Source organism: Manacus candei, unplaced genomic scaffold, assembly GCF_025592945.1.
Source record: "Manacus candei isolate 608988 ecotype Guabito, Panama unplaced genomic scaffold, ASM2559294v1 h1tg000368l, whole genome shotgun sequence".
Classification (NCBI taxonomy): Eukaryota; Metazoa; Chordata; class Aves; order Passeriformes; family Pipridae; genus Manacus; species Manacus candei.
In genome coordinates this window covers 1-15,094 of record NW_026138416.1, presented here as the reverse complement: position 1 = coordinate 15,094, position 15,094 = coordinate 1, and the positions used below count along the sequence as shown (strand labels likewise).

General features: G+C 54.3%; 1 protein-coding gene across 1 annotated transcript in view; it reads right to left on the bottom strand.

Moving 5' to 3' along the window:
- LOC127465331 (FACT complex subunit SPT16-like) overlaps window positions 1-13,323 on the bottom strand; it is a 29,298-nt gene extending 15,975 nt beyond the window's left edge. The window contains 12 exon segments of the mRNA XM_051775800.1: window positions 283-348; window positions 1,968-2,080; window positions 3,398-3,471; window positions 4,843-4,933; window positions 6,748-6,920; window positions 7,830-7,981; window positions 9,187-9,318; window positions 9,320-9,334; window positions 9,952-10,104; window positions 10,681-10,851; window positions 11,650-11,742; window positions 13,087-13,323. Of these exon segments, the coding sequence (XP_051631760.1) occupies window positions 283-348; window positions 1,968-2,080; window positions 3,398-3,471; window positions 4,843-4,933; window positions 6,748-6,920; window positions 7,830-7,981; window positions 9,187-9,318; window positions 9,320-9,334; window positions 9,952-10,104; window positions 10,681-10,851; window positions 11,650-11,742; window positions 13,087-13,152 (1,299 nt within the window). The 5' untranslated portion in view covers window positions 13,153-13,323.
- Between the last annotated feature and the right edge of the window lie 1,771 nt (window positions 13,324-15,094).

The following is a 15,094-nucleotide window of genomic DNA, read 5'->3' as shown; positions in this document are numbered from 1 at the left end:
CCTCCCCAAACCTGAGGTAAAAAAACCCCCAAATCTGAGGCAAAAAAACCCCCCAAACCTGAGGTAAAAAACCCCCCAAACCTGAGGCAAAAAAACCCCCCAAACCTGAGGCAAACCCCCACAAAACATTCCTAAACCCCTCTCCCCCAAACGTTCCTAAATCCCCCCAAAACTGGGGCAAACCCACCAGAAATCCTCATGGAACCCCCCCAAAACCGCCTTTTCCCCGATTTGGCCCCGAATTGCCCCAAATTTGGCCCCTTAAAGCCCCAATTTGCTGACCTTGAGGAAGATCCCGACGTTCTTCACCTTCTTCTTCACGGCCGTCAGCACCGTGGCGGGGCCGTCCTGCAGGGGGCAGTGAGGAGCACCCACCGGTTGGCACTGGGTTGGACTGGGAGCCACTGGTTTGGACTGGGGGGCACTGGGGGGTCACTGGGTTGGACTGGGAGCGACTGGTTTGGACTGGGGGGGGCACTGGAGGGGTACTGGGGGACACTGGGGGTCACTGGTTTGTACTGGGAGAGACTGGTTTGGACTGGGGGGCACTGGTTTGTACTGGGGGGGCACTGGTTTGGACTGGGGGGGCACTGGGGGAGCACTGGTTTGGACTGGGGGGCACTGGGGGGTCACTGGTTTGTACTGGGAGAGACTGGTTTGGACTGGGGGGGGCACTGGGGGGGCACTGGGGGGTCACTGGTTTGTACTGGGGGGCACTGGGGGGTAACTGGTCTGGACTGGGGGGCACTGGGGGGGCACTGGTTTGTACTGGGGGGCACTGGGGGGGCACTGGTCTGGACTGCGGGGGCACTGGGGGGTCACTGGTTTGGACTGGGGGGACACTGGGGGGCACTGGGGGCGACTGGTTTGTACTGGGGGGGGCACTGGAGGGGTACTGGGGGGCACTGGGGGGTCACTGGTTTGGACTGGGGGGCACTGGGGGGGCACTGGTTTGTACTGGGGGGGCACTGGGGGGTCACTGGTTTGGACTGGGGGGCACTGGGGGGTCACTGGGGGGCACTGGGGAGCACTGGGGGCACTGGTTTGGACTGGGGGGCACTGGGGGGTCACTGGTTTGGACTGGGGGGCACTGGTTTGGACTGGGGGGGCACTGGGGGGGCACTGGTTTGGACTGGGGGGGCACTGGGGGGGCACTGGGGGGCACTGGGGAGCACTGGGGGCACTGGTTTGGACTGGGGGGCACTGGGGGGTCACTGGTTTGGACTGGGGGGCACTGGTTTGGACTGGGGGGCACTGGGGGGGCACTGGGGGGGCACTGGTTTGTACTGGGGGGCACTGGGGGGGCACTGGTTTGTACTGGGGGGTACTGGGGGGCACTGGGGGGTAACTGGTCTGGACTGGGGGGCACTGGGGGGGCACTGGTTTGGACTGGGGGGCACTGGGGGGGCACTGGTTTGTACTGGGGGGCACTGGGGGGGCACTGGTTTGTACTGGGAGAGACTGGTTTGGACTGGGGGGCACTGGTTTGTACTGGGGGGGCACTGGTTTGGACTGGGGGGCACTGGGGGGTCACTGGTCTGGACTGGGGGGCACTGGGGGGGCACTGGTTTGTACTGGGGGTGACTGGTTTGGACTGGGGGGGCACTGGGGGGGTCCATACTGGTCTGTACTGGAGGGTCAGTGGTTTATACTGGGCTGTACTGGGCTGTACTGGGCTGTACTGATCTGTACTGGTCTGTACTGGTTTATACTGTTCTGTATTGGTCTATACTGGTCTGTACTGGTCTGTACTGGTCTATACTGGTTTATACTGGTTTATACTGGTTTATACTGGTCCGTACCTCGTCCACGAGGACGGTGTCCCCGATGAAGAGGGCGTAGGTCCGGACCAGTACTGGGAGCACTGGGGGGGTCCCTGCTCTGTACTGGTCTGTACTGCTCTGTACTGGTCTGTACTGGTCTGTACTGGTTTATACTGGTTTATACTGGTCTATACTGGTCCGTACCTCGTCGACGAGGACGGTGTCCCCGATGAAGAGGGCGTAGGTCCTCTCCTCCGGCCGCTTGCCCTCCTTGTTCTGCAGGTCCGAGAGCCCCACGTGGACACTGAACACCATTCCTGGGGCCAAAAACCCCCAATTTGGGCAAAAACCCCCAAAACCGGGAAAAACGGGGGGTCGGGGGGGAAACGGGGAGATTTTGGGGCTGAGGGGGGGTCAGGGGTGAGGGGGGGGGGAAAAGGGGAGGGGGTCTGGGGGAAAGGGAGGGGTTTGGGGGAAAAATGAGGGGGTTTGGGTGGAAATGGTGATTTGGGGGAAAAATGGTGATTTTGGGGGGAAAATGAGGGGTTTTGGCGAGGAAACAGTGATTTCGGGGGAAAAATGGTAATTTTGGGGAAAAATGAGAATTTTAGGGGTAAAACCCAGGATTTTGGGGGTAAAAAAATGGCAATGTGGGAAAAAAATGACAACTTGGGGGAAAATGTTGATTTTGGGGAAAAATGATAATTTTGGGGGCAAAATCAGGATTTTGGGGGGAAAAAAATGACATTGTGGGGAAAAAACAGCAATTTGGGGGGAAAAGGTTGATTTTGGGGGGAAAATGATGATTTTGGGGAATAATGACAATTTTGGTGGTAAAAAATCAGGATTTTGGAGGAAAAAAAACACAATGTGGGGAAAAAAGTGACAATTTGGGGGGAAAAGGTTGATTGGGGGGAGAAAATGATGATGTGGAGAAAAACGGTAATTTTGGGGTTAAAATCAGGATTTTGGGGGGAAAAAATGAGAGTGGGGGTGATTTTGGGGGAAAATGATGATTTTTGGGGAGAAAATGAGGATTCTCAGAAGGAAAACGGGGGTTTTGAGGGGAAAACACAATTTTTGAGGGGAAAATTGCATTTTTTGAGGAAAAAAAATAACAATTTGAGGGGGACAGGAGGGTTTGGAGGGAAAACAAGGATTTTGGTGGGAAAATGAGGATTTTTGGTGGGAAAATGAGGATTTTGTTGGAAAAATGATTTTGGGCAGAAAATTGAGGGTTTTGGTAGGAAAATGAGGGGTTTGGGGGGAAAATGAGGATTTTTTTTTGCAGGAAAATGAGGGTTTTGGCGGGAAAACAATTTTTGGCTGGAAAATGAGGATTTTTGGAGGAAAACGAGGATTTTTGTGGGAAAACGAGGATTTTTGGGGGGCAAATGAGGATTTTTTTTGGGGGGAAAACGACGATTTGGGTGAAAATGAAAACTTTTGTGGGGGAAGGTCGATTTGAGGGCGGGAAAGGGACGATTTAGGGGCGGAAAATGCTGATTTTGGGGCGGAAAACGCCGATTTTGGGGTGGAAAACGCCGATTGTGGGGCTCAGAAAAGGGGGATGAATGTTTGTGGTGCAGAGGGAGGGTTTTGGGTGGAAAAGGGGCGATTTTGGGGTCCCTGACCCTTCCGCAGGCGCTGCTGGTTCTTGCTGTTGATGACCAGGGAGCCCTCGCGGAACTCGATGCCCATCGCGAACCTGAGGGGGGGAAACAACAAAAGTGGGGAAAATAACCCAAAACTGAGGAGAAAAACCCAAAACTGAGGAGAAAAACCCTCAAAAGGTGGGAAAAAAACCCAAAACTGAGGAGAAAAACCCAAAACTGAGGAGAAAAACCCTCAAAAGGTGGGAAAAAAACCCAAAAGTGAGGAGAAAAACCCAAAACTGAGGAGAAAAACCCTCAAAAGTGGGGAAAAAAACCCTAAAGTGGGGAAAAAACCCCTAAAGTGGGGAAAAAAACCCAAAACTGAGGAGAAAAACTCTCAAAAGTGGGGAAAAAAACCCAAAATTGAGGGGAAAAACCCTCAAAAGTGGGGAAAAAAACCCAAAAGTGGGGAAAAAAAACCAAAACTGAGGAGAAAACCCCTCAAAAGTGGGGAAAAAAACCCTAAAGTGGGGAAAAAAACCCCAAAAGTGGGGAAAAAAACCCTCAAAAGTGGGGAAAAAAACCCAAAACTGGGGAAAAAAAACCAAAAGTGGGGAAAAAAAACAAAAGTGGAGAAAAAAAACCAAAAGTGGGAAAAAAACCCTCAAAATTGGGGAAAAAAACCCAAAACTGGGGAAAAAAAACCAAAAGTGGGGAAAAAAACCAAAAGTGGAGAAAAAAAACCAAAAGTGGGGAAAAAACCCCAAAGAACAGGGGTAAAAAAACAGTGGGGAAAAAACCCACAAAACAGGGGTAAAAACCCCAAAACTGAGGAGAAAATCCCAGAAAATAGGAATAAAAAGCCCTAAACTGAGGGGGAAAATACAAAAGTGGGGGAAAAAAACAGAAAATAGGGGAAAAAACCCACAAAATAGGGGAAAAAAAAAACAAACTGAGGGGAAAACCCTAAGACTGGGAAAAAAACCCCAAAGAATAGGGGTAAAAAACCCAAAAGTGGGGAAAAAAACCCAAAAAATAGGGGTAAAACACCAACACTGGGGAAAAAACCCCACAAAACAGGGGTAAAAACCCCAAAGCTGAGGGAAAAAACCCAAAACTGGGGAAAAAACCCCACAAAATACAGGGTAAAACCCCAAAACTGAGGGAAAGCCACCACAAAATACAGGTAAAAATCCCAAATCTGAGGGAAAAACCCCCAAACTGGGGTAAAACCCCCCAAAAACAGGGGTCAAAATCCCAAACCCTGACCCCAAACCCCCCCAAAATGACCCAAACCCACTCAAAATGACCCCAAACCCCCCCAAAATGACCCCAAATTCCCCCTAAGTGACCCCAAACCCCCCCAAAATGACCCCAACCCCCCCCAAAATGACCCCAAATCCCCTGAAAATGACCCCAAACCCCCCCAAGTGACCCCAAACCCCCCCAAAATGACCCAAACGCCCCAAAGCCGCGTGTCTGACCCCAAATTCTTGGTGATTTTGGGCAATAATTCGGGTTTCTGTTTCTTCACCACGTCCATCACGGCCCCGTAGACGTCGCACAGTTTGGCCCCTGGGGGGGGGAAAAGGGGGGGTTTGGGGTCACCCTAAAGGGTCTCAGGGGGGTTTTGGGGTCCCAGGGGGGGTTTTGGGGTCCTAAGGGGGGTTTTTGGGGTCCCAGGGGGGGGTTTTGGGGTCCCAGGGGTGGTTTGGGGTCCCGGGGGGGGGTTTTGGGGTCCCAAGGGGGGTTTTGGGGGTCCCAAGGGGGGTTTTGGGGTCCCAGGGGGGTTTTGGGGTCCCGGGGGGGGGTTTGGGGTCCCAGGGGGGTTTTTGGGGTCCCAGGGGAGTTTTTGGGGTCCCAGGGGGGTTTTGGGGTCCCAGGGGGGGGGTTGGGGTCCCAAGGGGGGTTTTGGGGTCCCAGAGAAGCTCTCTGTCCAGTTTTGGGGGTCCCAGGGGGACTTTAGAGGGGTTTGGGGTTTTTTTGGGGGGTTCCAGAGGTTTTTGGGGGGGCTTTAAGGGGTTTTTTGGGGTTTCAAGGGGGTTTTTAGGGTGGTTTTGGGGGATCCCAGAGGGATTTTGGGTTTTTGGGGTCCCAGGGAAGTTTTGGGGTGGTTTTGGGAGTTTTTGGGGGGTCCCAGGGCTGGTTTTGGGGGTTTTTGGGGTGGTTTTGGGGGGGTTTGGGGTGGGTTTTGGGAGGATTTTTGAGCAATTTTGGGGCTGGTTTTGGGGCCGGTTTTGGGGCCGGTTTTTGGGGTTTTTTTGGGGTGTTTCTAGGGGGTTTTTGGGGTGGTTTCGGGGTGATTTTGGGGTTGTTTTTGGGGTGATTTTGGGGTTTTTTTGGGGTTTTTTTGGGGTGTTTTTGGGGTGGTTTTGGGGGGTTCTTGGGGTGGTTTTTAGGGTCCCCAGAGCTGTTTTTGGGGCATTTTTGGGTAATTTTGGCTGATTTTGGGATCCCCTGAGCTGTTTTGGGGTGGGTTTTGGGGGTTTTTGGGGTATTTTGGGGTGGTTTTGGGGGTTTTTGTGGTCCCCGAAGCCGTTTTTGGGGTGGTTTTGGGGGTTTTTGGGCTCTGACCGTGTCTCATCTCGCGGATGAGCAGCTCCTGCAGCTGCAGCAGGAAGGAGGAGTGGGGGGTTTTTGGGGTATTTTGGGGTGGTTTTGGGGGTTTTGGGGGGTTTTGGGGTCCCAGAAGCCGTTTTTGGGGTGATTTTGGGGTGATTTTGGCCGTTTTTGGGCTCTGACCGTGTCTCATCTCGCGGATGAGCAGCTCCTGCAGCTGCAGCAGGAAGGAGGAGTGGGGAGGGTTGGGGGGTTTTTGGGGTATTTTGGGGTGGTTTTGGGGGTTTTTGGGGTCCCCGAAGCCGTTTTTGGGGTGGTTTTGGGGGTTTTTGGGCTCTGACCGTGTCTCATCTCGCGGATGAGCAGCTCCTGCAGCTGCAGCAGGAAGGAGGAGTGGGGGGTTTTTGGGGTATTTTGGGGTGGTTTTGGGGGGTTTTGGGGTCCCAGAAGCCGTTTTTGGGGTGATTTTGGGGTGATTTTGGCCGTTTTTGGGCTCTGACCGTGTCTCATCTCGTGGATGAGCAGCTCCTGCAGCTGCAGCAGGAAGGAGTAGTGGGGGGGTTTTTAGGGGTATTTTGGGGTGGTTTTGGGGTATTTTGGGGTGGTTTTGGGGGTTTTTGGGGTCCCTGAGGCTGTTTTTGGGGTGATTTTGGCCGTATTTGGGCTCTGACCGTGTCTCATCTCGCGGATGAGCAGCTCCTGCAGCTGCAGCAGGAAGGAGGAGTGGGGTGGGTTTTGGGGGTTTTTGGGGTATTTTGGGGTGGTTTTGGGGGTTTTTGGGGTCCCCGAAGCCGTTTTTGGGGTGGTTTTGGGGGTTTTTGGGCTCTGACCGTGTCTCATCTCGCGGATGAGCAGCTCCTGCAGCTGCAGCAGGAAGGAGTAGTGGTCCTGCATCTCCTGGGGGGGGTCCACCATGAGGGTCCGGACCAGGTTGGAGCAGTAGGACTTGTAGCGGATGCCCATGGAGCAGGTGATGGCCCCGAAGTGCATGTGGGACTTGTCGCTGCGGAAACGGGCACAGAACGCGGGGGTTTGGTTAAAAACGGGGGAAAACGGGTAAAAAACGGGGGTTTGGGGTGAAAAATGAAAGGAAAAAGGGGATAAAAGGCTCCCCCTGCAGCAGGGGATGGGCCCCGAAGGGCTCAGGGGACTCATCACTGAGAAAATGGGGAGAAAATGCGGGGTTTTGGTTAAAAATGGGGAAAAAGGGGGGAAAATGGAAAAAAAATGGGGTTTTGGAGTGAAAAATGGGGGGAAAAGGGATAAAAAGGGATAAAAAGGGATAAATGGGTCCCCCTGGAGCAGGGGATGGCCCTGAAATGCATGTGAGACTTTTTGCTGCAAAAATAGGGAGAAAACGTGGGGTTTTGGTTAAAAATGGGGGGAAAAGGGAAAAAATAGGATTTGGGGGTGAAATTGGGGGAAAAAAGGGATAAAAAGAGACAAAAGGGCCCCCCTGGAGCAGGGGATGGCCCCAAAGAGCCTGTGGGACTTGTTGCTGCGGAAACAGGGACAAAACGCAGGGTTTTGGTTAAAAATGGGGAAAAAAGGGAAAAATAGGAAAAAAATGGGGGTTTGGGGGTGAAAAACTGGGGAGAAGGGGTCAAAAGGGATTTTGTGCCACCGGGGCCGCTTTTGGGGTTGAAAAATGTCAATTTCAACGACACAGAACTCATTTTTGGGGCAGAAATCAGCGATTTCGACATAAACAATTTTTGGGTGTAAAAACGTGGATTTTGGGTCCCCCCCACACCTCACGATGCTGACCTTGAGGCTGGAGCTGCCCCCGCTCTGGGTGATGGGGGGGTAACACACCCCAGCGACACAGAACTCGTTTTTGGGGTGAAAAGCACCGATTTTGACGCAGCCAATTTTTGGGTGTAAAACCGCGGATTTTGGGATTCTCCCTCACCTGACGACGCTGAACTTGAGGCTGTAGTTGCCCCCGCTCTGGATGATGGGGGGGTAACACATCTCCACGGCCGAGGGGTCGGCCCCGCCCAGGAACTTCTTCTCCTCGATGGCCTTTTCCACGGCCTCGGCCAGTTTGCTGTGCCGGACCTTCTGCAGGTTTTTTGGGGGGGAAAAGGGGGTGATGTCAGCATGACATCATCATGACATCATCGTGACATCATCATGGCATCCTAGGGATGTCACCCAGGCGAAGAAACCCCCCGCTTTGGGGACAAAACCGCTCATTTTGGGCTCAAAATGTTCATTTTTAGGTTTTTTTTTACCAAAGCGTCCCCGGATTTTTACTTATTCTCCTCGTTTTTTTACCAAAAGCCCCCTGATTTTTTTACCAAAATCCCCCCCAAAACTTTTACTGAACCCCCCCTCCAAATTTTTACCAAACCCCCCTGATTTTTTACCAAAACCTCACCGGATTTTTCCCAAAATCTGATTTTTTTTTACCAAAACGGCCCCGATTTTTTGCTTCTCTCCCCCCCTCATTTTTTACCAAAAGACTCCTGATTCTTTACCAAAATCCCCCTGAATTTTTACCAAAATACATCTGGTTTTTAACCCAACCCCCCCCTAATTTTTACCAAAACCTCCCTGATTTTTTACTAAAATCTTCCTGATTTATGACCAAAACCCCCCTGAATTTTTACCAAAACACGTCTGATGTTTGACCAAAACCCCCCAAATTTTTACCAAAATCCTCCTGAGTTTTTACCAAACTCCCTCAATTTTTTACCCCATCCCCCCCGATTTTTTACCAAAACCCCCCTGATTTTTTACCAAAACCTCCCTAATTTTTTTACTAAAATGTGGCTGATTTTTTACCAAAACCTCCCTGATTTTTTAGCAAAACCTCCCTAATTTTTTTACCAAAGCCTCCCAAATTTTTTTCCCAAAACCTCCCTGATTTTTTACCAACTCCCCCTAAATTTTTACCAATCCCCCGTTTTTTACCAGAACCCCCCCACATTTTTACCAAACCCCCTCTGTTTTTTTACCAAAACCCTCCTGATTTTTTTACCAAAATCCTCCTCCAATTTTTACCAAAATGGGTCTGTTTTTTTTACCAAAACCCCCCAATTTTTTCCCAACTCTCCCTTGGCTTTTCACCAAAACACCCCCTTCATTTTTACTAAAACCTCTCTTATTTTTCACCAAAACTCCCCAAATTTTCACCAATCCGCCCTTGAATTTTTACCAAACCCTCCCAATTTTTTCCCAACCCCCCCCAATTTCACCCCAAACCCCCAATTTTTTCCCAAACCCCCCTGATTTCCCCCCAACCCCCCCTGCCCTCCCGGTACCTCGTCGGCGTCGACGATCTCCATGACCCGCTCCTTGAAGAACTTGGTGAAGAGCTCGGAGGTGATGGCGGCGGCGCGGCGCATCAGGGACAGCTCCACGTCCTCCTTGGCCGCCATGGCCAGCGCCACCCCCGGCGCTGATGTCCACCTGGGACACCGGGAACACCAGTTAAACCAGTTACAGCACTCAAACCCCAACCCTAACCCAACCCTCGTCATGGAAACCCAACCGTGGCCATGGAAACCCAACCCTGGTCATGGAAACCCAACCATGGCCATGGAGACCCAACCATGGCCATGGAGACCCAACCTTGGCTATGGAAACCCAACCATGGCCATGAAAACCCAACCATGGCCATGGAGACCCAACCATGGCCATGGAAACCCAACCGTGGCCATGAAAACCCAACCACGGCTGTGAAAACCCAACCATGGCCATGGAGACCCAACCGTGGCCATGAAAACCCAACCATGGCCATGGAAACCCAACCTTGGCCATGGAGACACAACCCTTGTCATGGAGACCCAACCATGGCCATGAAAACCCAACCATGACCATGGAGACACAACCATGGCCATGGAGACCCAACTGTGGCCATGAAAACCCAACCATGGCCATGAAAACCCAACCATGACCAGGAAAACCCAACCATGGCCATGAAAACCCAACCATGGCCATGGAGACCCAACCTTGGCCACGAAAACCCAACCGTGGCCATGAAAACCCAACCATGGCCAGGAAAACCCTGGGGGGGTCTCAGGGACCTTCTCGAAGCCCTCCTTGCTCAGACACTCGTTCCAGGCGCGCAGGAAGTCCCCCGGGAAGTTGTCCTTGGAGAAGACGCCGAGGCGCCGCCCGTTCCGGCTGCTCTTCAGCGCCTCGATCAGCTTCTCGAAGTTGGCCTGGTTGCTCTCGTTCTGGGGGGGGAGAAACGGGGCTGGGGAGACCCAACCTTGGCCATGGAGACCCAACCTTGGCTGTGGAGACCCAACCTTGGCCATGGAGACCCAACCTTGGCTGTGGAGACCAACCTTGGCCGTGGAGACCCAACCTTGGCCATGGAGACCAACCATGGCCATGGAGACCCAACCTTGGCCATGGAGACCCAACCATGGCCATGAAAACCCAACCTTGGTCATGGAGACCCAACCGTGGCCATGAAAACCCAACCATGGCTATGGAAACCCAACCATGGCCATGGAGACCCAACCTTGGCCACGGAGACCCAACCATGGCTATGGAGACCCAACCACGGCCATGAAAACCCAACCATGGCCATGGAAGACCCTGAACCCAACTGGAAGACCCCCAGCCCAACAAGAAGCCCCCCAACCCAACCAGGAGCCCTCCAACCCAACCGGGAGCCCCCCAACCCAACCAGGAGCCCCCCCGGCCCAACCGGGAACCCCCCAACCCAACAAGAAGCCCCCCAACCCAACCAGAAGCCCCCCCAACCCAACCAGTAGCCCCCCCGGCCCAACCGGCAGACCCACCTTCTCGCGGACGAGCAGGGTGACGGCGGGCAGCCCGTTGGGCCCCTCCCCCGCCTTGCCCTGGGCCACCTGCTTGAGGAACTCGACCTTCTTGCGGCTGGCCAGGAACAGGAGGCGGCTCTCGCAGAACAGCATCACCGTGTCCGTCAGCTCGTAGCCCAGCAGCCACGTCTGGGGGGCAACGGGGGGCACCAGGGGTCAGGGGGACACCAAAGGGTCAGTGGGGAGCCCAAAAGGTCAACGAGGGCACCAAAGGGTCAGTGGGGAGCCCAAAGGGTCAGTGGGGAGCCCAAAGGGTCATTGGGGAGTCCAAAGGGTCATTGGGGATCCCAAAGGGTCAGTGGGGAGCCCAAAGGGTCATTGGGGAGCCCAAAGGGTCAGTGGGGATCCCAAAGGGTCAACGGGGAACCCAAAGGGTCATTGGGGACCCAAAGGGTCATTGGGGAGCCCAAAGGGTCATTGGGGACCCCAAAGGGTCATTGGGGAGCCCAAAGGGTCATTGGGGATCCCAAAGGGTCAGTGGGGAGCCCAAAGGGTCATTGGGGAGCCCAAAGGGTCAACGGGGACCCCAAAGAGTCAACAGGGATCCCAAAGGGTCATTGGGGAGCCCAAAGGGTCAACGGGGACCCCAAAGGGTCATTGGGGAGCCCAAAGGGTCATTGGGGACCCAAAAAGGGTCATTGGGGACCCCAAAGGGTCATTGGGGAGCCCAAAGGGTCAGTGGGGATCCCAAAGGGTCATTGGGGACCCAAAGGTCATTGGGGACCCCAAAAAAGAGCTGAGACCCCCCCCCTGGGATTTTGGGACCCCCCCCCGGGATTTTGGGACCCCCCCCCGGGATTTTGGGACCCCCCCCGGGATTTTGGCCCCCCCTGGGATTTTGGGACCCCCTCCTGGGATTTGGGGACCCCCTCCTGGGATTTGGGGACCCCCCCGGGATTTTGGGCCCCCCCAGAAAGGGGAACCCACCTGCAGCGCCGTGGACTTGGCGTAGACGATCTCCTCGTCCACCCCCACGGCCACCACCAGGGCATCGACCCCCCCGAAGTCATCCTCGCCTTTCTGGGGGGGCAACGGGCACCCTCAGACCCCACAGAGACCCCCCCCAAAAAAACCCGACCCCCAAAACCCAAATAAACCCCAAATACATCCCAAATAAACCCAAATAAATCCCAAATAAATCCCAAATAAACCCAATTAAATCCCCGCCCCCCGAAGTCATCCTCGCCTTTCTGGGGGGGCAACGGGCACCCTCAGACCCCACAGACTCACACAGAGCCCCCCCAAAAAACCTAAAACCCAAAACCCAAATAAATCCCAAATAAACCCTAAGCCCCAAATAAATCTTAAATAAATAAAAAAAAAACCAAATAAACTCAAAACCACAAATAAGTCCCAAATAAATCCAAAAAACCCTCAAATAAATCCCAAAACTCCCACCCCCCCCAAAAAAACCATAAATGAACCCCAAATCCCCCCCGGGCTCCCACAAAACCCCCAAATTGAGGCAACCCCCCCAAACTCCCCCCTGAAATCACCTCAAAACCCCCCAAATTCGCTCAGAAATCCCACAGATGGGTCCCCAACCCCCCAAATCGTCCCCAAACCCCCCAAATCCGCCCCAGAATTTACCCCAAAACTCCCAAAACTCAACCCAGGCCCCCCAAATCCACCCCAAAAACCCCCCTAATCCACCCCAAAATTTACCCCTAAACCCCAAAGCTCGCCCCAAACCCCCCAAAATAGCCCAAAAATCCCCCAAATCCCCCCCAAACTCCCCAGACCCCACAAATTCACCCCAAGTCCCCCCGAACCGCCCCAATTCACCCCCAAAACTCCCCAAAGCCGCCCCAAAACCCCCCAAATCCACCTCAAAATTTACTCCTGAACCCCCAAACCCCCCAAGCTCCCCAAACCCACCCCAAAAGCCCCCAAATCCCCCCCAAAATTTACCCCAACCCCCCCAAGCCTCCCCAAATCCACCCCAAACTCGCCAAATCCCCCAAATTCCCCCCAAAATCCCTCAAATTTACACCAAATCACCCCAAAATTTTACCCCAACCCCCCAAGCCCCCCCAAACCCACCCCAAAAGCCCCCAAATCCCCCAAATTCCCCCCAAAATCCTTCAAATTCACCCCAAATCACCCCAAAATTTTACCCCAACCCCCCAAGCCCCCCCAAATCCCCCCCAAACTCGCCAAATCCCCCGAATTCCCCCCCAAATGCCCCCCAAACCCACCCCAAAAATCCCCTCCCCCCCCCACGGGCCCCTCCCCCTTTCCCCCCCTCCCCGCCCCTCCCCCTTTTCCCGGTCCCGCCCCGCTCCCCCCCACCCCCCCCCGCCCCCGAATTGCCCCAAACCCGCCGGATTTCGCCCCAAAACCCGTCCCCCCCCCCCCCCCCACCTGCCAGCTGCCGTAGAGGCGCCGCAGCCGCCGCGCGAAGGCCTCTCTGTCCAGCGACAGCGCCATCAGGGGGCCCGGGGGCGCCCCCAGAGAGACCCCTCCCCGTCCACCGCCCGAACCGGGCCCGGAAAAAACCCCCGAAACTCAAAGGAAAAAAGGATAAAGATTATTATAAAAAAAAAAAAAAAAAAAAACAAACAGCGGAGCCGCCGCCGCCGCCGCGGCCTCCGAACGGAGCGGCCTCTCTGTCGCGCAACCGGAAGTGAGGCCTGAGGGGGCCGCTTCCGCTTCCGGCGCTCACGTGACGAGGGAGCGGGGACGGGTGGAAACGGCGGCGGGTCCCGCGTCACGTGACGCGGGGCGGGGGGAAAAATGGCGGCGGGTTCGGAGCGTTTTTAAACGGAGAAAAAAAAAAAAAATAAGGGGGTTGAGGGGCCGCTTTGAGGCGGGGGGGGCGGCGGAACGGAGCGGCCGCGGAGGGGGAAAAGCGAAGGAAAAAAAACCCGAGGTCTGACGGAGGGAAAGAAACACAAAAAAAAGGAGGTTTTGATGGGGGGGGGAGCGTGAGGGGAAGGGGCGGGGAAAAAATGGCGGCGGGTCCCGCGTCACGTGACGGGGCGTGAGGGCGGGAAAACCGGGGAGGGGGGTCACGTGACGCGCGCGGCGGCGGGAAAACCGTGAGGGAGGGAGGCGGCGCTCGGCGCCCCCTGGCGGCGGGAGGGGCGCCGGTAATTAAAGGGCCGGTAATTAACGGGCCGAGGGTTAATTAGGGGGTTAACGGCAGGCCGAATTAAAGGGGCGGTAATTAACGGGGGGAGGGTTAATTAGGGGGTTAACGGCAGGCCGAATTAAAGGGGCGGTAATTAACGGGGGGAGGGTTAATTAGGGGGGTTAACGGCGGGCCGAGGGTTTAATGGAACGGACTTCGTTAACGGGCGTCGATTAACCCGTTAATTACTGAGGGTGGAGGATTAATCGAGCTCATTAATTAAGCCGGGGTTGATTAACGAAGGGATTAATGAAGCTCGGCGAGGGCAGGTGGAGTCGGGATTTACCAATTAAGTGGTTAATTGCAGGGTTAGTGGATTGTTAATACCAACAACAGTGTTTGCTAATTAAGGGGCTAATTAAGGCTCGACGTGGGGTTAATTAAGTGGGGAGTAATTAACGAGGGGGTTGAGAAGGTTCAATTGGGGGTTAATGAGGCTGAATTAATTAACGAAGGGATCGATGAAGGCTCAGTTGGGGGTTACTAATTACTTACGGGTAGTGATTAATTAGGACCTTCGTTAACGCTCAGTTATGGGTTAAATTGGGACTAATTAACACGGGGATTAAGTAAGGGGTTATATAAAGGACAACTAACTAATTTGGGGGTTAATTGAAGGAAAATTCACTAATGAGGGGGTTAATTAGGAGACAATTCACTAATTAAGGGCTAATAATTATGAGATAATTAAAGCAAACTCCGTGATTAGGGCACTAATTAAGGCACTAATTAACGACAACCACACGTTTTCAATTCCATTTCACCACCTTTTATTAAAAAAACACCCTTTTGGCCCCTCCCCCTTTCCCGAGCCCCGCCCCCTCTTCCTCAAACCCCTCCCCCTTTTTTCAGAAAGCCCCTCCCCCTTCATCGAGCCCCTCCCCCTTCTCCAGCCCCGCCCACCCCCCCTTTATGGAACACAGAGACGATTTACATATTTATATAAATATGAGGGGGCGTGGCCAGGGGAACAGGAAGGGGCGTGGCCACCCCGGAAAGGGGGGGGCGTGGCCTATTCGGAGTCGGAAGTGGGCGGTAACATGGGGTCGGCCAGCAGGGGGCAGCACCCGCCGCCTGGCGGGGAGGAGGCCACGCCCCTTTCCTGCGAGGCCCCGCCCCTCTCGGACGAGGCCCCCGCCTCCCATCAGCGCCGCCATCTTGGAAAGGTCCAAACCTGGGGGGAGGAACTGAGAGAAGGGGATTTAAATGAGGGGGGGGTGGCCTAAAGGGGGTGTGGTC